This window comes from Betta splendens, chromosome 9 (genome assembly GCF_900634795.4).
Source record: "Betta splendens chromosome 9, fBetSpl5.4, whole genome shotgun sequence".
Classification (NCBI taxonomy): Eukaryota; Metazoa; Chordata; class Actinopteri; order Anabantiformes; family Osphronemidae; genus Betta; species Betta splendens.
The window spans coordinates 29,512,855-29,540,520 of record NC_040889.2 but is presented as its reverse complement, the minus strand read 5'-3'; the positions used below and the strand labels follow the sequence as shown (position 1 = coordinate 29,540,520).

The 27,666-nt window shown below is 46.8% G+C and overlaps 3 protein-coding genes and 1 long non-coding RNA gene across 9 annotated transcripts; 1 reads left to right on the top strand and 3 right to left on the bottom strand.

Moving 5' to 3' along the window:
• Positions 1-323: 323 nt before the first annotated feature.
• Positions 324-19,380, bottom strand: LOC114861594 (uncharacterized). Of its 4 annotated transcripts, none has more exons than XR_003786828.3 (4): positions 19,241-19,375; positions 4,345-5,504; positions 2,991-4,234; positions 324-712 (listed from the first exon to the last, which is right to left on the bottom strand). It is a non-coding gene; the product is annotated as an uncharacterized LOC114861594 (long non-coding RNA). The 4 variants fall into 4 exon arrangements; XR_008695719.1 differs by having other exon boundaries at positions 2,991-5,334; positions 5,419-5,504; XR_003786831.2 differs by lacking the exon at positions 4,345-5,504 and having other exon boundaries at positions 2,991-3,405; positions 19,241-19,380.
• On the bottom strand, positions 10,050-15,027 carry LOC121201622 (probable G-protein coupled receptor 21). Its single transcript, XM_041072120.2, has one exon. The coding sequence runs from the start codon at positions 14,379-14,381 to the stop codon at positions 13,320-13,322; it is 1,062 nt and encodes a 353-aa protein (XP_040928054.1). The 5' UTR covers positions 14,382-15,027; the 3' UTR covers positions 10,050-13,319.
• LOC114861593 (nuclear factor 7, ovary-like) lies at positions 19,344-23,193 on the top strand. The gene is made up of 3 exons (XM_029161008.2): positions 19,344-19,434; positions 20,257-21,070; positions 21,155-23,193. Exon 3 carries the CDS (start codon positions 21,172-21,174, stop codon positions 22,537-22,539), a length of 1,368 nt encoding a protein of 455 aa, XP_029016841.1. The 5' UTR covers positions 19,344-19,434; positions 20,257-21,070; positions 21,155-21,171; the 3' UTR covers positions 22,540-23,193.
• Positions 23,018-27,380, bottom strand: p2rx7 (purinergic receptor P2X, ligand-gated ion channel, 7). 3 transcript variants are annotated; one of them, XM_029161005.3, is made up of 13 exons: positions 27,126-27,380; positions 26,547-26,694; positions 26,402-26,473; positions 26,231-26,303; positions 25,365-25,461; positions 25,208-25,288; positions 24,998-25,133; positions 24,669-24,829; positions 24,466-24,556; positions 24,332-24,397; positions 24,156-24,260; positions 23,961-24,068; positions 23,018-23,777 (listed from the first exon to the last, which is right to left on the bottom strand). In XM_029161005.3, exons 1-13 carry the CDS (start codon positions 27,230-27,232, stop codon positions 23,157-23,159), a joined length of 1,866 nt encoding a protein of 621 aa, XP_029016838.1. In that variant the 5' UTR covers positions 27,233-27,380; the 3' UTR covers positions 23,018-23,156. The 3 variants fall into 3 exon arrangements, with proteins under 3 accessions (XP_029016838.1, XP_029016839.1, XP_029016840.1); XM_029161006.3 differs by having other exon boundaries at positions 23,018-23,774; XM_029161007.3 differs by having other exon boundaries at positions 24,693-24,829.
• Positions 27,381-27,666: the final 286 nt, after the last annotated feature.

Sequence of the window (27,666 nt, the reverse complement as noted above, 5' to 3'; positions counted from 1 at the left end):
CCGCCCCCCCCCCTCCCCCCCCCCGCACCCTCCCCGCCGCCCCCCCCCCCCTACGCCACCCCCCCCCTCCTCGGCCCCTGCGCGGCAGCCACACCCGTGGACGCCGCCGTCTCCCCCGTCGCCCGCCCCGTCACCCCCGCCCCCCCCATTCCCCCCGGCCTCCCCCGCCTCCCCCCGCTGCCCCCCCCACCCCCCCCCCGGGCCCCGGCCCGGTTCCCCCTCCGGTCCCCCCCCCTGCCCGCTCCCCTCTCCACCCCCCCGCGCCCCCGTCCCCCCCCCCCCCCCCCCCCCCCGCTCCGGCTCTCCCCCCCCCATGCTCACACCTCTGGCTTTTAGCTCACTTTACAAATTAAATTATATCATCGCTCGAGCCCAAACTGACTAAATACAACCAGAAACCTCAGGGTCCTCAGTGTCCCGTCTTGAAAGGACAAAAGAATATATTACATATTATAATATAAGCCACTGCTGAATGTTTGGGATCCGTTAATGTTATTAGCGCTTTTCTGTTTAAGTTTTGTCATTGTTGAACTTCTGTACCATCATTTCCACTAAGCACCAGTGTTTTTTGCAGAGTCTTAATCTGTGAAGTCACACATTCATGCAAAACTTGCCAATTAAAAAGTGCGACAGAAACGTGCGTGTTTGTTCGGCCTCCTCCGTCAGGGCGGCTGCTCCTCCAGTCGCTCGGCTGCTGCAGAGCTAATTACATCTGTGCAGAAAAGAAACGTCTGATTACAAACTGCCACAATCAAATAGCAGCAAAACAAGACATTTAAAGCAGCTGTTTAATTGAGAAACTGTGGCTTTAATGAGAAGACAAGAGCAGAAAGGCTGTTCCAGCACAGCAGGAAGCTCATTTGGCTCAAAGAGCCAAGTGGCGCTCACCTCGGCAGAGAGAGAGCGAGAGAGCGAGAGAGCGAGAGAGAGAGAGAGAGAGAGAGAGGGACGGACGGAGAGAGAGAGAGAGAGAGAGAGAGAGAGAGAGACAGACGAAGGGAGAGAGAGAGAGAGAGAGAGACAAAGATAAACAGAGAGAGAGGGAAAGAGAGAGAGAGGAGAGGGAAAGAGAGAGAGAGAGGCAAGAAGAGAGAGAGGGAGAGAGAGAGAAAGATAAACAGAGAGAGAGAGAAAGAGAGACAAAGATAAACAAAGAGAGAGAGACAAAGATAAACAAAGAGAGAGAGAGAGAGAGAGAGAGAGAGAGAGAGAAAGAGAGAGAAAGAGGGAGAGAGAGAGAGAGAGAGAGAGAGAAAGAGGGAGAGAGAGAAGAAGAAAGTAACAAATGAGGGAAAGATAGAGAGAGATATACAAAGAGAGAGATAAGAAGAGAGAGTAGGAGTGTTGGGGGGTACGGACGGACTGAGAGAGAGATATGATATAGGAGAGGAGAGAGAGAGAAAGATAAACGGAGAGGAGAGAAGAGAGAGAGAGAGAGAAATATATATAAATATTTATATATATATATATAGAGATATAATATTTATAGATCTATAGATAAAAATATAAACCATATTTAAATATATTAATATATAAAGTACAAATATATATATATAGAGATATATTTTTGACTTACTTTACTTATATATAATATATATATATTATATATATATTAAATATCAACTTTATATATATATATATATAACTATAAACTTATACTATATCTATATATATATTAAATATACAACTTTTATCATTATATATATAATATATATATATCATATATCAATATACACAATCTATCTCATATATATATACAAATATAAACATATTATATATATATATATATAATGAGAATTATATTATATATACATAATGAACCTAATTTATAGATAAGATATATATATATATACACAAATATAACCATATATATATTAAATAAATTATATATATTTAAATTATATAGACTTTAATATATATATATATTTAAATATATATATATTTTAAATATCTCTTCTCTCTCTCTCTCTCTCTCTAACTCTCCCCATCTTCCCTCTCTCTCTTCCCTCACCCTCTCTTCTCTCTCTCTTTCTCTCTCTCTTCTCTCCTTTTCATGTCTTTCCTTCTCTCTCCTTTCTCTCTCTTCTCTTTCTCTGCTCTTCCTCTCTCCTACTTCCCTCTCTCTTCTCTCTCTCTCCTCTCCCTCCTCTTCCTATCTCTCTTGATCTTACTCTCTCTCATCCCTTTCTATTCCTCTCTCTCTCTCTCTTCCTTCTCTCTCTCTTTCCCTCTCTCACACCTATCTCTCTATCTCTAGCCTCCCACTAATACCCAAATATCTATCTATATCATATACTATATATCTCATATCTCCCTTACTAATTTATACTATATATACTATTCTATATACAATATAACCCTATCTCTCTTTACCTACTCGCTATCTCTTGCAACCTATCTCTATATATTAATATCTCTATCATATTTAACTATCTCTCTCTCCCTCTTTCCCTAGTATATATCTATATATACTCTCTCTATCTACCCCCTCCTTTCTTCCTCTCTCTCTCCTCATCTCTCTACTATATACTCTCATCATCCCCCTCTCACCTACTCTTCTCTTTCCCTCTATATATATCTTATAATATATCTATATGCTTTAACTAGATATATATCTATATATATACTCTCTCCCTACTCATTATATCTATATCTATCTCTCTCCAACCTCTCCCCCTCTCTCGATTTCCATACTCTCTATCCTTTCCCTCTCTCTCTCTTCTTTCCCTCTCATCTCTCTATTTCAAGAGCTCTATATCTTTATATCTCCCTCTCCCTCTCCCCTATCACCTCTACCATACTATCCCCCTCTACTACCTCTCTCCGCTTCATACCTCTCATCTCCCTGCTCCTGCCTATCCATCTCTCTCTCCTATCTAGTCTCCCCTCTCTCTCCCGTCTGTCTCTAGCTCTGCTACTCTCTCTGCTCGAGAGAGAGAGAGAGAGTGTTCCTCATCTGGAAGCAAACACCCATGACACACACTTCATACTTCATCAGCTGATGTTTTGGACCGTAGTCGGACAGAGCGAGCGGTGATGCGTGCAGCGCCCAGCCTCACAGGCCGCTGCTGACCACAGACAGCTTCACTTCTACCCTGTTTCCTGCTGCAGCTACATGTCATTCCCTTTCGTCACATGGCGGGTTGTTCTCCCTCTGTGAAGATGAGACCGCAGGACGTTTGTGTTGGTGAGGCAGCGAGGACGGTATCAGATGCAGGTCCAGATCTGCTGGTATTTTTAGCGGTGAGAAAGAAGCCAGAAGGTGTTGGATTACGCAACATAGGCGCATGATGGCGGTTTGTCATCTTCTATCAGCACTCAGACGATGCAGAGCATCCACTGTATAAACGCTGTGGCTCTTCACCCATTTAAACCAACACAAACAAACGCTGTGGACGTGGAAACCTCCAGGGGAAACAAATGCATCACTGACCAGTGGTTAAATACTTATCAATAATTCTGTGGTGACATTAGTTCAGTCCAAATGTAGGCGCTGACCACACACTGTGCTTCACATTTTCTTCTTCGTCTTCTCTTATTACAATGTTCTGGTTTTGGACCTTACAGAACTTCGCATACAACTGTGTTCAACAGAAGATCCAACAAATCCCACAGAGCAGCACCGGGAGAGGATGGAAAGAAATCAAACCAGAACCAACATTTAACACTGAAAACAAAACACTTGGTTCTGAACATCTCAGTAAAATCAACTACTTCCCCCAAAGTCCCCAGTCTAGTTTCACAAGCGCCCGCGGAAACGGTGAGTGGAGCTTCTGCTGTGGTCACAGCCTCCTCTGCTGGTGCCGCTTCAGGATGAGGCGGGTTCCGGCCTGCGTTTGCTTCAACACCGTCCTTCCACCGGCCACACGTCTTCCGACTGCTCGTTTTTTCTTCCAAATAGCTCAAGTATTAAAACGTGACACTTCTGCAGCTATTGTCCGGTCTCTCGTGAATGTTGTGACTTGTGTTGCATGTACGCTGCACCTCGGCCCTGGAGGAACGCGGTTTCGTTTCACCTTGTACTGAAATGTACCTGGTTGGAATGACAATAAAAGCTACTTGACCTCACTTCCTGCTCTGAGGTTAAGCCTGCAGCAGCACTTCAGCAGATGCTTCGTTCAAACAGAAGGTGGCAGCAAATCTCTCTTAATTGATGGCCTCCACATAATGAAACTTCATTATGTACAAGGTGTCATTTCAAAAAGTGCCTCAATGAACCACTTTGTCCTCAAACCTTAAATCAGAGGAAACACAGTCAGTTAATGAGGAGACGATTTCACTAAATCAAATGGAGTTCCAAGATGCGTGTGGATGTGTTAGCGTTCCTATTTCTAACCTGCCTACCTTCTTGTGTTTTCCTCCATCTGTGACAGCGATCAAAGTGTGCAAAATAATTTCCCTCTGCAAACCAAATAAAGCAGGAAGTCGTTCTTCAAGATTCAAACGTTATTAATCCCAGACAAACAATTCCACTGTTTTGTCGTCTGGCTGTTTATAGACCAGTTAATCTTAAGCTTAGGTTGGGCCTTTTTATGTCCAGATCACATGTGAGCGGAGGCTCCGTGTGGACGCAGCCTCCGTGTGGCTCCGGCTGCTGCAGGTCATGAGACGAAGCCACAACAGAGCAGCAGTGTCTGGAGGAGAGCGAAGCAGCTGGAGGCTCACGGATCGACGCAGAGCAAAGCCCCATTTAGTACGGCATGAATCACTACAATCAGTGGGGTTTATTTTTATACCACTGCACAGCATTAAAGTGCATCTGAAACTTTACTACAAAAATGTACGTAACGACAAGACATTCAGAAGGCTAAAGATCAGAATCTGCGATGTGACGTTTGCCTTCCTATATTATGCAAATGTGCTTAAATGGCTTCTTACGGCATTTATCCAGGAAAAAGAAAAGACGTCCTGCTCTGAAAATCAGACGCCACTTCACAATTTACACATCAATCACTGCACAACGAGGAAAAAAGGTGTAAGATTGAGACGTAGACAAGGTCTGCAGACAGGTTAATATCAGCAACCACACTGGATGATAACACTGTTACAGTTGACAGAGCTCGACGCAAGCGTTTGATTAAAGTTAATAAACTCTCACAGGTTAACGTTCAGGATCATTTATCATCTAAAGTAAAGACTCAACAGCTAGAACTTGCAGCCAGAGAACACAGCAGAGACAGAAGCAAATGAACAGCAGATCTGGATGATTATTACTGCATTCAACAAGATGAAGACGTCCCGGCATCATCTGTCCAACACATCCTCGTTTGTCCGGACGCAGCCTCACTGAGCTGCCGGCACGGCCTCAGTTACTGAACAGCCATTGCTCTGTGGCTGAACGCATACAAATGCATTTGTCACAGGAGCAGTTGAAGCAACTGAGCACCAGAAGGAGGCAGACGTGGAGACGGAGCTCACCCCGTCTGAGGTCTGTCCTTCAGCATCTGAAGCCACACAGACACCCTGCGGCTTCCCCTCCTGCTGCCTCAGTCACTAATTCGCTGCTGAATAATAGGATTAATAATAATAACAATAATAAAACCTTATATAGTCCCACAGGGGGGAAATCTGTCTCACAACAGCACAATGAATGAAAAGTACAGCAAAAGAGATAAATTAGGTTGAGTAGACTGATGCCTGGTTCTGCTGCAGTGAGGGAGGAGGGGGCAGGAAGCAAGGAGGGTAGGAAGCAAGCGAGCAAGGACAGAGCCCAAGGAAGGGTACAAGGAGACAACAAAATGAGTCATGAGCAGTTGTGTAGTTCTGTAATTCAGTCAGTTCAGCAGAAGAAACATTTTGCCATTAACATTCAGTTTGACCGTGCGCGCGCTCTGACCAACATCAGAGTGGTTAAAATAGCTCATTATTATTGTTAAAGGCACATTGAAGGTAAAACACAAAGGAAACTGAATGTTTAGCATCTCCACACAGTTGTTCCTTTCTTTAAATCAGGTGGGTTCATTCTGTTTGCTGGAGGGCAGCTTTTAAACATGCATCAAGCCTTTCCTTTGTTTACTAACAGCACACTGTCCGAGCTTTGCCTGTGGAAAGTCAATTTCTCTTTTATTAACTCTTTAAATCATGACCATAGTAAAAAGATGTTTGAGTTGGACTTGGTCTGTGGCGCTGCAGCAGACAAGCAACTGACCGTTTAATGAGATTTCACTATCGGGGCAGAAAAAACACTGGCGTTACTGGAAGCGGAGGGCATTAGGTGAACTTGCTCGTGTGTCGGATAATTAAGAGAAGTGTTATTAAAAAAAACTAGAAAGTCTGACACATCACACAGCTGTTAACTCACAGCTGGTCAGCAAAAAGCAACAAACAGCCGAGGGTTCACGTGCTTTCACTGCAAAGAGCAGCAGAAGGAACTGGACGGTGCCCGTGTTATTACAACATTTATTCTGCTCTGTTCAAGTGAGAACATCTTTGTTAGCGTGACGCCACCGTCGCGCACGGGAAGCTCGTTTGTGGCGCTTAACAGAAGGAACGTGAGCATACCGGCGTTATGAAGCCAGGAGAAACCCTTCCACCGCTCACCGCGGGTGCACCGTTCTGTTTCACTCCAACACACGAGCTTCTTCAAAGTCCTGAGGTTTCACAAGGCGGCAGATAAGCCACCAGGCTGTAGTATCCAGAATGGTGTGTTCATTCCTGGAAAGCTGACACGTTGGAGATATGGGCTGACGATGAGCAGGCGTGTGACGGGAAAATGAAGACAGGGGGTTTGAGTCCTTCCTCCATCATGTGCACCGAGGCTCAGAAACGCTCAACACGGTCAATGTTCTCAAAAGTGCAAATCCACAAAGAAAGGCCTGAGAATATTTTAACCACACATGAAGGTTAAACATCCCTACTAGGTTTCCTAAAATGGTTTGGTAGCCATGTTAACGCGCCTCATGTGAACCAAGAGCCAGAACCTGCTGCTGAATGTCAAGAATGCTAACGGCTCCTTCAGGGGAACGCGAAACGGCGCTGAGGAATTTTGAGCTTCGCCTCATCTTCTAAATTTTCCTGCGTGAAAACGTGCTGTAGATGTGGCGAACGGCTGAAGTCTGTTAAGGAAATTAGATTCCCAGAACATGAGATGAAAGCAACCAGCTTATTAATCAAACTCTCTCAAGTCAGACCAGGCCAGATGCAGCTGATGCCACCAGTATTCATGCTAATCAGTAGAGGAACATGGAAACATGTGTCCATGAAACACCAGGTGCTGTTATCTACACCTTGATACTGTAGTTTTTCTGATACATAGGACGACATCAACAATCAGTAGGAAACCAGATGAATGTTGTTTGTCGGCTTCATTGAAACCGCTTGTTCATCTGTTTTAGGCATCAGTCATGACGGCATAAAGCAGAGAGCCAGAAAGGAATAAATAAAACTGTCGCCAGCTTAATATGATGGAAATATCAACTTCATCTAATAAAAAAAACAGAGACTGTGTAAGTGAGTGAGCTGGAGAAGAATGACAGGAAGTGAGGATAATGAACAGAGGGGGAAGCTGAGGAATTTCTGCATCAGAGGTTCCCACCACACAAACCTGAGCACTGCTCCTTCCCAACGAAAAGGAGACTCAGCCAGGCTCAAGTGCAGATCAAGCTTTGAACACGGTGTAAAACACCATGTTTCCCACTCATCTATGTTCTTAGAGCAGCTCACAGAGACAGCCGTGAAAGATTAACCACTGGCAACTTCTCCGTATCAGCTAAGGCGAGGTCCAACAAGGTCAGAGAGAAGCAGAGTCACTGAGTGGTGAACACTGAATAGACACACACTGACCTCCTGAGTTCATGTATGGTGAAAGAAGACCTGGATGAGAGCTGAAGTCGTGGTGAAGAGCAGACTGACCAGCTCTTCTACTCATCTGTCCTTTCTTTATCGGTCGGATGGACATGAGTCACTTTCTAACTGTGGCAGACGCTCTGTTGTAGTGCTGCTGTGACTCCACCTAATAAACCCACAGTTTGCTCCCACTTGCGTTTGTGTGCGTATAGTCCGACCATGTGTGCACGTGGAACCTACACGGCGTCTGTGTGTTGTGTGAGTCAGGTGAGTCATTCTGGCTCCGTCCTCATTTCCTTGGCTCCAAGAATAACCAGCAGCATAGGGCTGTTTTCACTGTGATTACTGATAGGAGGCCGCTTTCCCAACTCAGGCTCCAACACGCTCACGAGCACATAGGCTGCAGCTCGTGTCACAGTACGTGCAGTCTGAACAAACGCCTTCAGGTGTTACATCAAAGTGACTCTGAAACCAATTAACTGTGGGATGCGAGGCCCACCTCAGCTGGGACAGCTGGGATCGACCCTTTGGATGACGGCTGGATGGATGCTAGGCAGGCAGACTGCAGCTATGGATGACCAATAATGATGGAGGAGGAGAAGCCCAGCCTTTCCTTTGAGATAAAAGCTACCTTCATGCGATGACTGAGGAGCTGAAGCTCACTTGTTCAACCAACACCCAGTCACATCTTTAAACCCCAAGGTCCAGTTTTTGGCAGCCATTGTACTTCTGCCTAGTGATTAGGAGACAGTTTCGATAAAGATCATTACTATGAGTTATAACTTCGCAGCAGAACGGTTTTAAACCAGCGACTGCGGCACATCCTTATTTAACAAAGCGCAGCACTACAATGTTTTGCTAATCTGGCTATTGCAAATATCTGGTCAATCCCAGTGTTTCACAGGTTAAGTAAATTTTTTTTTTTCCTGTGTATTTATCACTTTTATGCTCAGACCACTTTAAGAACACTGAGTTTTAGTTCTGTGCTGCAGGCGTCACATTTGTCAGATTAACCGTTAGATGTGTCACACTGCGGGTTGGAGAGCTACAGTAAATGCATGAAATCTCACCCACGTCCAACCTCACACTCCCCCCGGCCTCTCTCGGCTCCCAGTTCTGGTCCAAATTTGGCACTGCTGGTCTGTGAAAAGGCATTTCCCCTGGGGAGATGGAGGCTGTGTAACTCTTGACTGCGGTCCGACTCTGACAACACTGATTTTCCCACAGGAAAATAAAAACATCAACTTTGACATAACTTGTTCTTTTGAATCAAGGGATCAAAGTAGAGCGTAAAGGTTCGTGGGATCTCTGTGGGCTGGGCAGTGAACTTTGCATGCCTCCATTACTATAGTTTTTAGAAAAAAAATAATCACAAAGACAATAACACCTTAAGCCAGAAACGTCACCACATACTATTTCATTTATGAGAAAATGTGATTAGACTGATTAAGCTAATAACTGAGCTAATATTGACCTGAAAAATCATTTAGCTGTTCAATTAAGCAAATTATAGTGACAAAACATAAGAGAACAAAAGAAAAAGCTCATATGCCACTAGAAAAAGAGTATAAATAACTGAATTTCACTTTAGCAATCTTGTAATCAGCTCTTCAGCCTAAAGTCAAGTCATTGTGCTGTGCAGTGACGCCTCCAGACCCAGACACGCAGGGAGGGTTTCATCAGGAAGAACATCCAGCATAAAACCTGCATCGGATCCAATATTTGGCTCATACGACAGACAGATCATGGAGAGCGATGATCTGTGGCGAAGAAGAAAGTCATCAACGGAGATCAGGCGCTGATGAACAGCAGATACTGGTGAAGCTAAAGTTTAAAGCCTTCAGCGCTGGGTCGCTAATGAAGATTTCTAAACTGGCTTTTGACCAGAAGCTTCTGGTACGACATAGATCAATCCATCCTGCATTATAGCCCATAATGTTTCAATAAATGCCAGGTATAGATTCTTCAGGTGCCGCACGCTGCCATCACCATTCATGATCAATGCACGCATGTGAGCCCAATCAGCTGCATTAAGCTCTCATGTCTCTCAGCACAGCAAAACAGTTGCTTGGCACAGGCACAGAACAGCCATGTGAGCCAGATAAAGCATGAGCATCTCCTGTGGGATACGCTGGAGGCAAGAGGAGGTATGAAACAACATGGGAGGAAGCTACAGTCGTCACAAAGCAACAAACCTCCGGGCTACGAAAGAAAACAGACCGAAATACTTTGGTCAAAAGATTAAATACCTTAGAACATGGGTCTGCTCAGCCACACATTTTTATTTAAAGCACATCGGCACATCTTGTGTGTTTGCTGTCATCGTATAAGGAACAAAGCATCCAAAGACTCAACAAATTAATCAGAAAGTTGCAAGGAGTATTTGTTGTAATACAGAAAAACACATCCCAAAAGTCCTAAACAGAGGACTCCATCTACAATATGAACAGATTCATTTATGACATTTGTTAAACAAGATGGCTTCCAGCAATGATTTGTTTGAAAAGGTAAATTGACGGAAGTCTAACTGAATGATTCTTTTTTGATGCTGGTGCAGAAAAACTGCAATGAGGTAAAAGGAACTGGGTCCAGAAAGCTCCAGTCTTTACAGAAACGATGAACAGAAACGATGTTGAACATCTCATTTTAATCAGAGGGCTACACAAAGCATCTGTTCTGATCACATGCTGAATGACAGACCTGAGCTGAGAGTCAGTGATTCTGATTTCATTCCTCTCATTAACCTGTTGTGGTTTGAGAGCTGAATTGTACCAACAAGGAAAAAATACAAACCTGCAAATAAGCCTCCATTTAACAAGCTGCTTATATACAGGAAGTTCAATATGGCGTGTGCTGACACAACAGTGGTGGTGGAAGCCCACAGGCAGATCATTAGTGTTTCCAATTTTGAACTGTCACAGCATGACATGCACTTTACAGAAAAAGTCACTGTTACACAAGGCCAGGATACAGAGACCAGTGGCATCATGAGACAGAGGCATCATGCAGAGGTGTGAAGCACTGCCAATGACAAATGAAGCAGGGATCAAACAGGTCAGTGCTGGACAGGAAACAACATCATAGAGACCATGGTGTATAAACATAGGACTCTACATGGATGGAACACAAAGAGGGCAGCAGGGTCACCTGACAGCAGCTGGTGTCTCTAGACGACTCCTACCCCTAAACCCTGAAGTCTGCAGCTCTAGAAACAAGTCCAATCAAATACTTGATTCATTTACCTCAATGTAACTTACACTGAACTTACTGAGCACTGCAGACATAAACACTTAGATGACGCAAACTGGGTCTAAACCATATTAAACACAGAGTGAACATAAATACGACAATAAACTATGACTGTGTGCGAGTGTTCCGAAAAAGCAGAGTGTTGGACTCGTTGGGAACCGAAGATGTGGATGAGCTGAGCTCTACCACCTTCACCAGAGGCAGAGCGATTACACAGCACCAAACACCATTAAACTCCACTAGTCAGAAATCGGCTGCCGCGTCGCTAGGCTAATCAGGTCCAGTAGGTTGACTGAAGCCCAATCCAGAGCGCTCTCCTCCCTTTGTCCTACCCAGAGGAGACTGTGTGCTGCATCAAGCCCAGGTCAGTCTAATGACAACAGTAGGGTGTCTGCCAGCGAAGGACCAGCTAACCACAGCGCTCTCTGGCTCCACTGCAGCTGGCTGTGCAGTTCATGAGGCAGCAGGTTCACCTTTACTAATGTGATCAACCAATAAATCCGCTACGTTACTACAACAAACGCATGGTAGAATAATGTGTGAGCACAGCCACTGCTCACTGGAGGCTGATGACTGTTATGACATAAGTAATAAGTATCACAAAACAACGTATGACACGTATGACAAAAAGTCAATCACTTTGGCCAATGAAAGACCCAAAACCTTCAAATACTGTGTTTATTGAATATTTTCCTTCACATATTACGTAAATTATTAAATGCTTGTGGGAAAACCATCTCTGATCCAGAGAAGATTTCCTACCGGAACCAGATAGTTTTTTTTGTCATTTCCTGACCCATCATCTCGTCCCATTCCCAAGTTTCTCAACATCACCATCTCTCAGTTTACAAAAAAGTTTATAAAATTCAGGAGCAAGACGCTCTCAGAAATGTCGTTTCATTAGAACATTTAAACCAAGTTCTACATCCTCAGTTAGAACATTGCCAACCCGGTTATAAAAACACTTATTTCTTTTCAGCACCATTAAAAAAAGTTCAGTCAAGTGCAACATGCCATTTCTCCTGGCTGTGACATTGCCTCTCATACCTGTCCACAGAACCATCTGGACGTCTGCTTCAGATCCGGAGCTGCCAGCCAAGCTCCCAAAGGGCCCAGTTATCTGCTCTTCAAATATTTAACTCTGTCGGGTGTTTACATGAAACCAAAAAGCCACAAACCCTTCCAGTAAAGTGCTCCTATCACACTGAAGCGTGACGATCGCTCGGCTTTTCCACTTTGCGCTGGTCTTTGCAGCAGTCAGCTGGTGGAGGGCAAACGGAGAGACGAGCGTCACGCATCACAAAGAAGTTTGCACTGAGGCACACTGGACATTCATTATCAACACTGACAGCATCTGTACAACAGCTCATCTGGTGATGATCTTGTTACTTTATGAGGTTTGCAATTTAAGAGTCTGAAGAACAAAGGCAAAGGCCATTAAAATGACCAGCTCATAAACCTGAGGAGGAAACGTAACCAGAGAATGAAAGTCTCCAAATAACGACCGTTTATTGAGTCTCCATAAGGATTCGCCCCGTCTGTTCTGACAACGCCTCGAGTCAGTGGTCTTTTCAGAAAGTGAAGCTAATTCTTAAACCAACGTTCTGATGTGAAACCAGAGAATGTGTAAACATTCTACAGCTTTTGACTAACACACAAATCCTTTTGATAAAACACACGAGCTCCTCAATAAACAAAACGTCTTCTCTGTGGGACACAAGCACATTTAATTCATTAACATTCACAACTCGACTGCACACACTCTCTTACACATTTGAATCTGCAGCTCCCTAAGGAGACAGGCCATACGTTTGTTTCAAGTGTAACTTGTTTTTTTGCATCACCCAAATCTACCCTGAAAGTCCCAAGATGATTTGCAGAATTTTCAGTCTTGGAAATGATTGAAAACACTTTTTGCATTTCAAGGGCTCACGCAGCACAAGTCGTGCTGGCTTCTCCTTTTATTTTTGCATCTGGGAGTTTGTTATTAAACCCTCTGAACTCACACACATTCATCTTCCTACAGTCCACTTCTTCAATCGGCGTCATCTTGTGGTCCTCGCAGAAGAAAGTGCAGCATTACGCACAGAACCATTTCAGCCGCGCTCCATGGGGCCGCCCTCGCTTTGACCGACGGGTCTCTGACGGGCAGCTGGCTGTGCTCCATGCATCAGGTCCTAACGTATTTCACTGCAGGACCGAAAACCCCTGTGTCCAGCTATGCAGCTCAGGGCAAAGCACACAGAGGATAGGTGCTTCCAATGGGAGCAGAGCAGCTCCAGGGCTCATACTTGGCACAGAGGGTCTGGGCGAGCGCCGACGGGAGCGGGAGCCTTTTTGGCGTCGGTGCAGACGAGGCAGGAAGGAAACCACGGGCTGAAGAGGCGTCCAAGCCCTTTCCGGAAGACGCTGTTGGAGAGGCTGTAGATGAGACAGTTGCAGAAGCTGTTGCTAATCGCCAACCAGGTGGTGAGGAAGGACGCCACATTGTGGTGGTACAGGCCGGCACTCTCAAGGAGGAAGTAGAGGATGTAGGGCATCCACAGCACGTAGAAGACGCTGGTGATGCGGAACAGCACCATGGCGTAGCGTTTGTCCGGACAGGCCTCGCAGCGCTCGCCTCGCTCTGCCTCCGCCTGCGCGCTGAAGCGGGCGTGGCGCTGGCTGATCTCCCGCGTGTGCTGCCGGCAGATCTTAAATATGCTCCCGTAGGTGAAGCACACCGTGAGCGCTGCCGGCGCATAGAGCAGCGCCACGATGAAGGTGCTGAAGCCTGGGTTGGTCTTCCAGGAGTCGGCGCACCACTGAAACACGTCCCCGTGGTAACCGGGCTTTCCCCAGCCAAAGAACGACGGCAGGAAAACCAAGGCAGAGTAGAGCCAGATGAGCACAATGCAGACCCTCAGCCGGCACGGCGTCACCAGCGTGGCGTACGACAGCGGGCGGGTGATGGCGATGTAGCGGTCCACACTGATGCACGCCAGCGACGCCATGGAGACGCTCTTCAGCACGGAGACCATGTAGCCAAAGGCCTTACAGGTGAGCTCCTCATTCAGGCTCCGGAGGTAGTGGAGGAGAGACAGCGAGGGCACCAGGCAGCTGACGCCCACCAGCAGGTCGGCGTAGGCCATGGTCTGGATGAAGTGGCCCGTGGTGTGGTGGTGCAGCAGCGGGGCACAGTGGAAGACAAAGACCACCACAAGGTTTCCGGTGATGATGAGCACCGTGAGGAAGATGATGACGATCACCTCCAGCACACAGGTGTCCAGGCTCTGTGAATACCCCACAGCTCCCAGCAGGCAGAACTGGGAAGAGCCACTTTGGTTCACATCGGAGGACGAGTTCATGTTTGGAGGGAGGAGGTCGTGGCTTCAGCTCAACGCAGCCATCATTCTGACATCCAGAGCTCAAGCTGCTTGTCCCGTCATCTGCTCCTTTTCTTCTTAAATCAGTGAGAGGATCGCAACATCAGCAGTGATCCAGTGAATAATGCACAATGCAGGCTGTGAAATATGTTCATGAGAGCGACCTAAAAAAAAATCCAAACAGAGATGAAGCCAGTTTGATGCTGAAGTGCACCCCCCCCAGACTACGACTCCTGAGGTGAGCGCTCCGCTCCAAAGTGCAGATGCAGCCACCAAAAAAGCCAGGCATACACTTCCGCTCTATGAGTGCCGGCAAAGGGAAAGGGAGGGAAAAGCAATGCCAACACTTCCAGCAGCTCCAGCATGAACACATGTACAAGCTGCCTCAGCAGACCAACACGAGGGCAGTCTGAATAAAAAGAGCACCGAGTGAGAAAGTAGCCGCCTCGTCCGTCCATGGAAGAACCTGAGCAGAAGGAGTCCTGCAGGAGGAAAAATGATGGATGTTTTCAGGATCCTCCGGCGAGGCGGCGAGGCACATGACGGAGGCTCCGTGTTCTGCCTCCTCTCTGCGCTGTAGTGGCAGCACAGCGATGATGCAGCGCTGCCACTGCTGCTTCTCCCTCCTCCCCCGCCCTCTCTCTCCTCCCCCTCAACCACTCCTTCCCTCCGCGCTTCTCACATTTATCTTCACTTCCCCCTTATTTTAGAACAGTACTGCAATCCCCTGCTGTTAACGCTGCTGTGGAGGTACTTCCTGATTTACATCACTGTGCTTCCACTGCCTCAGAGCAGCAGCAGACACAAGCAAATATCAAGAATTATTTCATTTACTGACAAACATCACAAAGCTCATCACCTAAGCCTTTGAACCATAGCAGAGGCTGCTTCAGGTTTCTTAAAATTCAGCTTCTGAGCCGTTGCACCACCAACCCTAGACATCCATTAGAAATAAATATGACTTTTTTTTTTCTTTTTTTTTTTTATTCTGTCCAGCAGTATAACAGCAGAAATAAATATGACTTTCTTCACGAACAGCAGTCCCACAACTGAGGACTTTGTGTTTAGACAACACACTGTAACCCTGAAAAGTCAGAGACACAGATCAGCTGTCCCATTTTCTTGGCTTAAAGAAGATAAAAGCACTATTTGCTGATGTCAAACAAATGAAATCACATGCTGCAATTGTGGAAAAAAAAAAATTTATTATTTCGACCTGCTGTAAGGAAAAAATTAAAAGCAGTTCAATTTAAGAAGGAGCAGATGTTTGAGTCCAGATCCAAATTCTCAGTATCAGCATGGGACATCTGTGCTCACGGTTATTTTATTTTCCTTTTTTTTTTTTAGAGCTAAAACAAGTAGATGAATAGTGGAGAAATCAGAAAGCTGGACTGTCATCACACATCTGTGGGTTTCGGTACATGACAAAGACACACTTCTGCATCAGCTGCTACTCAGACTATAAAACACTCAAAACTCCATCCCTCACTCGCTTTGTCCTGAAAGGCTTCAGGGAAGCGAGAACAATCCTGCACAGACTCCCCAGCTTCGTAGCCTGTTTTTCAAACTGCATGTTACCAGTGACTCATATTTACATTTTTATGATTCAAATTTCATGTTCTAAAAATAATACATTGTAACCAGTAGGGCAGCAGGTTCTATAACACTGTGCGTCATTATTACACTGTGAGTCTGCTGATTTACCACATGAAACCAAAGATGCTCCTGTGATACTTGGTTGGGGAGGAACTAGAGGGGGTCAAGTCAAAAACATCTTTCCCTTGGAGGCTGATTGTCGGTGAGGAACAGAGGCCCTATTCAGACACCGTTTGTTTTCTGCTACCATATGGTGAGCGTGGAGGTGGGCAGCAAGGTCATTAGGCGCCTTGTTCACGTCTCCTTTGCTTTTATTTTCCAGGCCAGGGGTCAAAGGTTCCTCATCTGCTTCGCCTATGGAGCTGAACAAGCAGCCAGTTGTCTGACGTCTTTAGGACATGTTAATGCCGCGCCACCATGTGAACACACTGATTCCACAAAACAGCATGCAAGCCACACGAAGGCCAGCAGGGCCAGCCACCTTGTGACCAAGTGCTTGGAAAGGCGAGCGTGTGATGCAGCAGGCGAAATGTAAAACTGCCACAGTAGGAGAGACACAGGCCCACGTTGGCTGTTAGACTGGACCCAAACCGGAGTTCTCATGGTAGACACATGTTTGAGAAAAATACAGCTGTAGGTTGGACCAGAACTCGAGACTGTACTGAAGAACGCTGCCTCTTCAGAGAGCCACGTAGCAGATAATGCTGACGACGAACCTGAAATCAGAGCTAAAGGTACATACCCTTATAGTATTGGTCCAGTTTATTCTAGAGCATCACAAACCAGCCATTATTCATGTGTTCATAAAGTCACTCATTTCCAGACAGTTCCTGTTTCCCCTCCCAGAGAAACACCGTGACCCACCAGCGCTGTGGAAACTGAATTAACCTCAGACACACGGTTCATTAGAGGAGGGTCCGCCTGGTGCCACGAGCAATTAGGTTTTACAGTGTGGGTCTGCACGGCTGCCAGCGGTGTCCTCGCTGTCAACAGACGCAAACACGAAGGCCACGGGCCACAGCACGTCAGCAGCACAGAGCCTGTGGCACCACAACGCAGGCCGACGCACACTGAGTCACATGCACCACCCTCGTCTGCTCTCCACACCCTGCAGCGCACCATGTCCAATCAGCGAGCAGGTCCATCTGCACAACACGGACCGGACTTCTGGGTTTCCTGCATAATAGTTGCTTTGACCTGGTACCTGCACAACAAGCAGCTGTGTAGGAACATGTAAGGTTGATCCTGTGAACGCCCTTCTCTCGCTGCCTTATTGTTCTCAGTGACACACCATTAATCCTTCCACGTCTAACTCCACCAAGTCTCCGCTCGGCAGGCACTGAGCTTCAATTAGATTAAACACAACTGACGTGTTGTCTTGTCCGAGCACCAGGACAAAGTTTGAAGTTCATCCCTGCCTGTTTCCATCCAGCTCCAGATGTGCACTGCATCAACAATGTACTGTCATAAACTCACAATCTGTTTCAGATGCATTTTGAGAACAAAAACGTAAAATATAACATTCAGTCAATAGAAAAGGAGTTTTAGTGGTTTTTATTTAGAGAAATAAAATAAACCACCATTATTCTTATTTTAATATCTTTTTTGCACGTCACTACACAGTTACCATGAATTCACAGAGACCTGAAACCAGTGATGTTGCTTCGCTCCTTAATTGACACCAGAGACACAATGAAATACTGCAAATACAATAAAGCCAAATATCAACAGCTGATATTTATTTTTCCCTTACTGCAACTATCACACAGCAACGATTTTCTTTTATGCAAGACGTGAGCTTATTGTCTCATGCTGGAACGTAATAACTGTTCCCACTGTTAATTACTTCAATTACCTCAATGATCAATTAATCATTCATTCTGAATAAATAGTAGTATCCACACAGCTCAGTATGCAGTCAGGGTTCAGGCTTGGCTGCAAAAGTCATCCTTCAAGATAGTGAAACACAGAATAACTGATCCTCATCCACAATTCACTGTGCCCTGGTTTATAGCACAGGATATACACCGTATAAACTGAAGCTAAAAACGTTTCACAAAGTGAGCGTCTATAATTCTACAAACTGTGACTGATTTGACTGAACACAGATCAATCACAGGACGAGTTTACTGGAAGCTCTCAACCAAGCGTCCAAATGAATTTATCATAACTGCACGGTTAAATGAGGAGCTGTAGATTAGACGCTCCCTGTAGATGAAACAGGCGCTTCAGCTAATGGATAGATTCCCACTTTAAATTCACCAGAACAACCATCACCACTCAAGTGCTAAGCCTAGCTTTTAATTATTAATGATATTCCTCGCCCTCTGTACAATGCTGCACAATGCTAATGGGGGCAGACTGGAGCACAGGACACTGACAGATACTGAACTAGAAAACACCTCACGTCCTCATGACTGATTCTTTCAATTAGTGCAGCTGATGTGTGCAAGAGGTGAGAAGTCATGTGTAAAGATGAGAGAAGACGTACAGTAAGTACAAGCATGTGTTCATACAGTAAGTAGGAATGTACGATAAGTAGGGGACTACACTGTACACGCGCATCTCAGTGTGGAGGAAATTATTACTCTAATGAGCCAGTTTACAGTTGTCACAGGCTTCATTAATTCATAAAACATGTTGACTGAGACACAGTTACAAAAACAAGCAGGGAGTAGATTAAATGTATATGTACTCTATATCACTACTGCAGTGAACAGCTGAGATCATACAGCGAGGAGAAAAACAAGAGAATGAATCAGGACAAACTGCAGAGAAGACTGTAGTACAAAGTACAAAACATTCATTAAAAGGTATAATAAAATTGGAAAATATAACCATTGTGATGCATTAGAAACTGGACCACATCTGTGTAGGGGTGAATGCAGGTCTAAAGTCTAAAAACTGGACTGGACTTATATTTAAACTGGACTGAATAGACTTCTGGATGAAAATTCGAAAAGGGACTCGTTTGAAGCGGAGAAGCGCCAACAGCTAACTAGCTAGCTAACTTCCTCCTGGGAAGCAGAGCGACAATTTGGAAATGAGTTAATAAAATCGGTTTATTGTTCAACAAACTACATTTACTACAAATAATTAACCAACAAACCGATGCGTTCATAAATATAACCAAACGTGTGTTTTTAAACGCACTTCTGGGTTTTGTGATAAAGCCGAGTACCACGCTAAATGCTAACAGCCTAACATGGTTACACAATAACACGTCTGCCGTCACGTTCACTCACCTTTTTGGTGTAAACTGAAATCCCCGTTCATCGGCAGCTTCCGGGTTATTAACGGTTAGCTTCTTCTTCTTCTATGATTGTCGTTAAGTCCGGTGTAGTTCGGTTTTGACGTTTCCAATTCTTGCAGTGTTTATTATTTGGTTCGCTCTCTTGACCTCTGACCGCTGAATGACCTTTAACCTTTTTACTGAATGGTAAGCGTTTATATTCTAGATACCTATATATATACCTGTATGTATTTTACATTTTTTGATCGTGTTTTGTGAAATTTATACTAAGGTACTTTGATTAGAGTTTTGAACTATTTCCTTGTTTTTGGTTTTATGTTACTTTTGTTCAATGCTGAAGCTGTTACTGATTTGAGCCCTCACTGTTTGTCAGATAAATTATTGGATGTGGTTCTGTCCTTTAATTAACTTCAATTAGGCCAGAACATTTTAGATTCTTAGCAGAATCACATTAATGAGGTGCATGTAAACTTTTTTGTTATATTTTTAAATGTTTCTAGATAAACTGTTGGTTGAACAAAAGGCGCTACTGCTGCTTTTTTCTTGCATTTGATTTAATGGCATTTAATTGATGGATAAACAAAGATTTGTATGATCTTTTTCAATGCATACTACAATTCTGTCCAATACACGCCAGATAACCAAACCACTCCTTCCAAAATCTGCAAGTAGCCGTACTATCAGCATGTAGAATTAGGAGACACAGCTGTGAATGATTAAGATGTAGCTGCCCTGACTCTGCAGAAACACACCGAGTCCCTCGTTCTTAATATATGTTACTTCACAGACAATAAAGCCTAATGTAATTTACTGGAAACCATTCGATGTGCAGCAGTTCCTCATTTAAAGCCACTGTGAAAATATCATAAAATTAAAAGACACATGTTGACAAATTAGCCTCCAGTGAAGAAAAGCAACAGTGAGGATGAGAGATTAGCCGGAAACCGGAACATCTGCAGCTATTTTAGGCCTGGAAGTGTTTAACATAGAACCTTTTTTCACTTCTAGGGCCACTTCTAACAACAATGGCTGCTGGGTGGAGCCAGCGTTGGAGAACAAAGATGCACAAGATTTTAATGCAAATCACTGCAAACCTATGTTTTTTTTTCTGTAAAATATAAAAGATGATAAAAAGGGTCTCCTCAAAGTATGAAACTTTATAATTGACCTACTGGTGATTTTATTAGGAAGATCTGTAGCAACTCTGCCTTTAATTCACTGATGACATAATGATGAAAATATGTTTCTGCCTTGAAAAGGCAAAAGGCAGAGTGAGACCGAGTCGAAGCTGACAAAGGAAGCATCCTGCATATTTTTACAGTTCAATCACTTCACACACAAGGTTAGAAAATGCAGTGACTGATGTTCATTTCTAATCCTTATTTCAGTCGCCTCATGAAGGAACTGTGTTAGTAGGTCAGACATTAGGAAAACGCCCTGACACTGAAGCTTCTCAAAGACAGGAGCTGAACGTACAGATCTCAGATCAGCTGCTCTGTCCCTTCCTGCTCTTGTGATGCTATGACTGCTTGGACAGACAGGACCTTATGCTGTGACTCCCTCTAGTGGACAAACCCTGTGATCCAACAACGTAGCTATACTTGAACTTCGCTCAGCTGTTGAATCATCCTGCTGTAAATGGTCCCTGAGTTCGACTCAAGGCACATTACAGTTTGATCAGAGACACAGACTGGAAAACAAGCCATTAGATTCATCATCAGACAAAACTACGAACTACCCTTCAGTGAGTGGAGCTCCAGGAGCAAAAAGTCCTAATCTCCACCACTTCTGCTTCAAGCTGGTGAAACTCCACAGACTGAAGGTTAGTTTGACTCAAACACAACTCAAAGTGAAAGTAAATGAGAGGAAGAGGAGCCATGACTGACTGGACTTTGTTTGGTTTCAGCTTCACTCAGACACTAAATGGCTTCCAGATCAGAGGAGGATCTCTGCTGTCCAGTCTGTCAGGACGTCTTTACAGAACCTGTTGTTCTGTCCTGTAGCCACAGCTTCTGTAGAGACTGTCTGAAGACGTGGTGGAAAGAGAAACTAACACAAGAGTGTCCAGTCTGTAAGAAAAGATCTTCAAAAGACGAACCACCTTTAAACCTGGTGTTAAAGAACCTGTGTGAGTCCTTCTTACAGGACAGAGCTCAGAGATCTTCAGAGACTCTCTGCAGTCTGCACCAAGAGAAACTCAGACTCTTCTGTCTGGACCATCAGCAGCCAGTTTGTCTCGTCTGTCTGCATTCAGAATCACACATCGACCACAGATTCAGACCCATCGATGAAGCTGCACAACAGCACAAGAAACAGCTTCAGGAAACTCTGGAGCCATTAAAGAAGAAATTAAAGGTCTATGAACAAATTAAAGGGAAGTTTGATCAGACAGTAAAACACATTGAGGTCCAGACCCGACGCACAGAGACGCAGATTAAGGAGCAGTTTAAGAAGCTTCACCGCTTTCTAAAAAAGGAAGAGGAGGCCAGGATGGCTGCACTGAGGGAGGAAGAGGAGCAGAAGACTCAGAGGATGAAGGACAAGATGGAGGCTCTGAGCAGAGACATAGCAGCTCTGTCAGACACAGTCAGAGCCACAGAGGAGGAGCTGAGAGCTGAAGACGTCTCCTTCCTGCTCAACTACAAGGCTGCAGTGGAAAGAGTCCAGCAGCGCCCCCTGCTGGAGGATCCACAGCTGCCCTCAGGAGCTCTGATAGACCAGGCCAAACATCTGGGCAACCTGAGCTTCAACATCTGGAACAGGATGAAGGATGTGGTCTCCTACACTTCTGTGGTTCTGGATCCAAACACTGCTCATCCAGAACTGATCGTGTCTGAAGATCTGACCAGTGTGAGACGAGGAGACAAACAGCAGCTTCTTGATAATCCAGAGAGGTTTGATTATTACCCCTCTGTCCTGGGCTCTGAGGGTTTTAACTCAGGGACTCACAGCTGGGATGTGGAGGTTGGAGACAGTACAACCTGGTTATTGGGTGTGTTACCAGAGTCCGTCCAGAGGAAGGGAGACATATTGCTTGGGTTATGGGTAATAGTGTTCTATGAAGGTAAATACTCAGCACTGTCACCACCAGCTCCACACACCGATGTCCTAGTTCACGAGAAGCTCCAGAGGATCAGAGTGACTCTAGACTGGAACAAAGGAAAACTGTCTTTCTCTGATCCTGAAACTAACACACACATACACACCTTCACACACACTTTCACTCACAGACTGTTTCCGTTCTTCAACACTGAGGATAATCTGAGTATTTTACCAGTGACGGTTCCGTGATAGTGGATCAGAGACTTTAGAGACAAAGACCATGAATAGATTCATAATGACTTTAACTTTGTTCTGTTCTACATCATATATATTTTATTTTTTATTATTCTGTAATTTATTTACTTTTTGCTTCTATTGTTGATTTTCTCAGGTTGAAAATGATTTCACTCATTTCCTCATCTTTAGGTTCAGCTGGTTTCATCTTTTACTTTAAGTATATTTTGCATATGTAGGAATAAATATGTTGTTATTTGACTACGTCTCATTTTCTGTCCTGCTGCTACAGAGACTCACTCGAACACAGAATGTGGATTAACCTACAGCGAGAACAATGAAATCGTTGACAGGGTTTGTTTTAACTGAGCTTCGGCTCAAACTGGTTGTTTTGCTGCTCCAGGCAGAACAGGGAGCATCGACCTGCTGGAAGACTGATGTCTAGTATTAGGAAAATGATGGTGAACATTTATGCTCTAGAGAGAAAAAGGAGCCGTGTGGAAATGTTTTTTTTATTGACTCTGTTGTTTCATTTCTCCTTTGAGATCAGTAAACTGACTGGTGTTGGTTCCGGTCCGTTGGTTCAGGTTGTTCCTCCTGGTAATGGTCAGCTGGGTCAGTGAAGGCATCTCTCACGCCTTCTCATTAGCACAGGCCTTCATGGTCACCGTCCTGACGGGCATGAAGCCGCTGTACTGCCCGTCCGGACTCGGGTACCGCTCCCTGATTCTCCTCACGCAGCAGCTGGGGACCACAGGGTGGGCGTCTTTGGGCGGGAGCCCAACCCTCCAGCTGACGTACTGCCTGTAGGCGCAGTGACGCAGGGCGGCAGCTTGTCCTGGACCGGCGGGGGAGGAGAGCGGGTCCTGGTACAGCAGGACGGCCGCGAGCAGGGAGCGACGCAGCACCAGCTGCTCAAACGGCGCCGAGGAGGTCAAGCAGGCGCCGGCGCTCCGCCTGCAGCACAGCTCCTCCTGTGGGAGGACGCAGGGGGAGCAGCGGCCGCACCGACACCAGGCCGGAGCGGAGGGGAGGAGCTCCGGCCCCGGCCCCGCCTCCGGACCCGGACCTGACCCCGCCTCCCGACCCGCCTCTGGACCCGAACTCGCCTCTGGACCCGGACCCACCTCCGGACCCGGACCTGACCCCGTCACCCGACCCGCCTCTGGACCCGGACCCGCCTTCGGCTCTGTGTCACGGTCCACTGTCGGCTGGAGCCAAGAGAGAGCAGCCGTCAGGTGTCCTGTGTCCTGCTGCCACAACACAAGCATCAGGTGAGAATCCGAGGACAAATAAAAACAAAGCAGGTCAAAAGCACAAAAGCACTAAGAAACAGCAGAAACAGACCCAGATGGAGTCTCTTCGGTTTCAGCTTTGACTAGAAGTGGATACTATGGGATGTTGTGCGTAGATTAGTGACACTGTGAATGTGTTACCTGACGTGGAAGGAGAGAGATGGGTTTGAGAAGCTGTAAACTCTTCTTGTGCGACGCCTTCACCAGTCGGACGTCGCTCTCGTCCACGTAGGAAACACAGAGGACGCACTGCAACACACACAGCTTTAGAGCTCAGAAGCAGCACCTCCCCCCGCTGGGCCTCCCCCCGCCGGGCCCCTCCCCCCCAAACCTCACCTGGAGCCCATCCTGGACAGCCTCCACCTTCCTCTGCCAGTAGTTGGGTCCCACCTCGGCAGAGTAGCACCTGGTTCCGATGAGCCAGTCGATGAGGACGGTGGTCTGCACAAAAACAGGCGGTTGAAAGCGCGTGAAGGCGGCCGAGCGGCCTGGGAGCGGAGGCTGAGTCTCACCACAGCGTAGTAGGACAGAGTGGATCCGATGTAGATGATGAGCTGAATGAAGCTGAACTTCCCCGCCTGCAAAACCAAACAGTGCTTCGGTGAAAGCTTCCTCCTACCAGCGAGGACAAACAGGAAACACTCACCTGGCCGAACACCATGACGTCAAACCTGATGCCAAACGCTTTGTAGAGCGTTCGCTCCTCTGCTCCGTTCACCACGTTGTACTTTGCATATCTGACCAGAAAACAGTCACACACGTCAACAAACAAACACAGAACTCCATCATCTCCCATGACTCAACACAGGATGGAAGGAAGCACTGCTCTAGTGGGATGATGAACTTGACCTTTGACCCGGGGCCCCGTCTGACCTGAAGTTGAGGCCGGGGTAGAGCGTGCGGTTGTTCTCCTTCTCGTCCAGGCGCCTGAAGGAGTACCTGGGCAGGCAGCGGTGCGTGAGCAGGTCCAGGTCACAGTCCCAGCTGATCAGAACGCCCATGACGCCGCCCTGCGGACAAACGCGCTTTCTGGGGAACTTGGTTCCGTGTTCCAGGAAACAGCGTTTCGCTGTTTTCACGTTTCTATTTTCATTCACACAAAAGAGGAAGAGGCTCCAGCGCCTGCAGCGTGGAGGCTCAACCCAGTGTTCTGATGTCAGCATCTGGTTCTGACCCACCTCCACCGCCATGTCAGAGAAGTTCTCCCCCGCCTCCCGGACCACGTCTCCAAGTCGGAAGATGGGACACAGCGAGTCGCTTCCTCTGTGACACGTCCTCAGGTAGGTGCTGTTCATGTCGGGGAGGATGTTCCTCCTGCAAATCAAGACGAGACGTTTCTCTGTTTGTCCTGAAGGAACCCGACAAGTGGAACCGGAGCCGCCTCTCACCGGAAGAAGTTGAATGCTGGGAACCGGATGTTGTTCTTGATGAGGACGGTGAAGTTCTCAGCTGCTGCGAGAACAGCAGGTCTGTGAGGGTCCAGAACCAGAACCCTCAGAACTCTACATTCAAACCACAGTGAACGTGATGCGTCAGCGTTTTCACCTTGGAGGATGTTTCCTGGTTTCTACCGGACACCAGGCGGAAACCTCGCAGGTTTTCCTCAACACATCAAACTTCACACATGACCCCGTCTGAATCCCTGCAAACACACAAACGTCAGTGGAACCGCAGCCCGAAACCGCAGCCCGGAGCCACGGGCGTCACCGCAGACCGGTACCGCAGACCGGAACCACAGGCGTCACAATAGACCAGAACCGCGGGCATCACCACAGACCGGAATCGGAGACCGGTCCCACAGACTGGAACAACAGGCATCACCACAGACCGGAGCCGCGGGCATCACCACAGACCGGAATTGCAGACCGGTCCCACAGACTGGAACAACAGGCATCACCACAGACCGGAACCGCGGGCGTCACCACAGACCGTTACCACAGACCGTTACAGCAGGCCGGTACCGCAGACTGGAACCACAGGCGTCACAATAGACCAGAACCGCGGCCATCTCCACAGACCGGAGCCGCGGGCGTCACCACAGACCGTTACCACAGACCAGAACCACGGGCGTCACCGCAGACCGGAGTCGCGGCCCTGAACCACAGACCGGATCTGCAGATCAGAACCACAGGCCTCACCACAGAACGGAACTACGGGCGTCACCGCAGACCAAAACAGCAGGGCGAAACGACGGGTGTCACCGCAGAACGGAGTCGCGGCCCTGAACCACAGACCGGATCTGCAGATCAGAACCACAGGCCTCACCACAGAACGGAACTACGGGCGTCACCACAGACCAAAACAGCAGACCGAAACCATGGGCGTCACCGCAGCCTGGAACCGCAGACCGGACCCATGGGCATCACCGAAGACCGAAACCCAACCGTCACCAGCAGCAGAAGCTACGGTACCGTGGCTCTGCTCGTTCCAAGCGCCTTTCCGACAGTCCTGATCCGTCCGGCACAGTTTGTCCTTGTTGGGAACCTGGAACAGAAGCAACGTGATGAGATCAGAAGTCCCAGAACCATCGCGTGACAAACATTCTGACTAACAAAAAGACAAGTGACATCAGGACGAACCACCTCTGGACACTTTTCCTGCTTCTGGTTCTTTGTCACAATGACATTAGTCACCACGAAGAAGGAGTTCTTGTCCTGTAGAGAAGAAAAAGCTTTACATTCTGCCGTTGGACCCATCGTATGTCGGCACCAGAGGAGCCGGTCCCACCTGCTGGGGCCCGCTGTAGTCGGCCACGTCCCAGACCACGTCCCCGACGCCGGGCAGGTGCGCCTGAGTCACGCCTTTCACCTTCATGGTGACGGAGCTCACCACCAGGTCAAACTGCTGGTACTTCCTGTTCCACAGCATCAGGACGCTGCGACATAAGGTTTCACACAGACCAGAGAACAGAACACAGGCTGGACTTACCAACCGGGTCGAACAGAACTAATGGACGGACTGGACGGTTCCTAATAAAGTGGCTAATTCCTAATTGGTTAGTAACTGAAGGCAGACTTTAGTTCCGTCTGTACTGGACACCAGTGAAACCAGGAAACATGTGGGGTTGGAGATATGAGACTGGAACCGAACATCCGCCTCGTCTGACGTTTGTTCTGTCCCAGCGCAGCTTTTTACGTCTCACTCCTCTCTACTTTTGCTCTATTTTTAACATTATTTATTCCACGTCCTTGAATATAACAACGCTGTATCAGCTTCACCGGTTCCTGTAATGAATCCATGAGGCGCAGCGTCGATGCGGGTGTGAAACCGGCGTCCCGGTCCAGTGACACAGAACCGTCCACTCACCAGATGACGAGCAGGATGGCCGCGTTCAGGCTCCACTTCAGGGAACCGAGCCGGACGCTCTGGATCCGGACCAGCTTGTTGGTTTCGTACTGACACAGCCCGAGCATGGTGCTGCAGGTCCAGGACTCTGACTCGGTTCGTTTTGCCTGCTTCCTCTGCGATGAGTCACATGTCCAGACTTCCGCAGCTGCCCACGTCCAACATCATCACAGCGGAACCGCCTCCAGTCAACGTGCGGCGCGTGGGAATAAATACGGCATGATGAGGTTTAAGGTGTTTAATAAGTTTGAAGTCAGAACATTTACGCGTCTGCGCACATGACTCTTTATCGCAAACAGTGTAAAAGGACAGAGTTCACTCCACTTGGTTCGTTTACAGCTTTTATCTCCTCTCACTCATAAATGGGTCGTTGTTTGGAACAGAACAAGTGGGTCACTGTTAGGAACGTCAACCGAACCGAACCAGGACAACCACACAGTCTGAATCCGGGCAGAAGAAGAGCATTTACAGCCGTGGTGATGTGTTTCTTCGTCTTCATTCC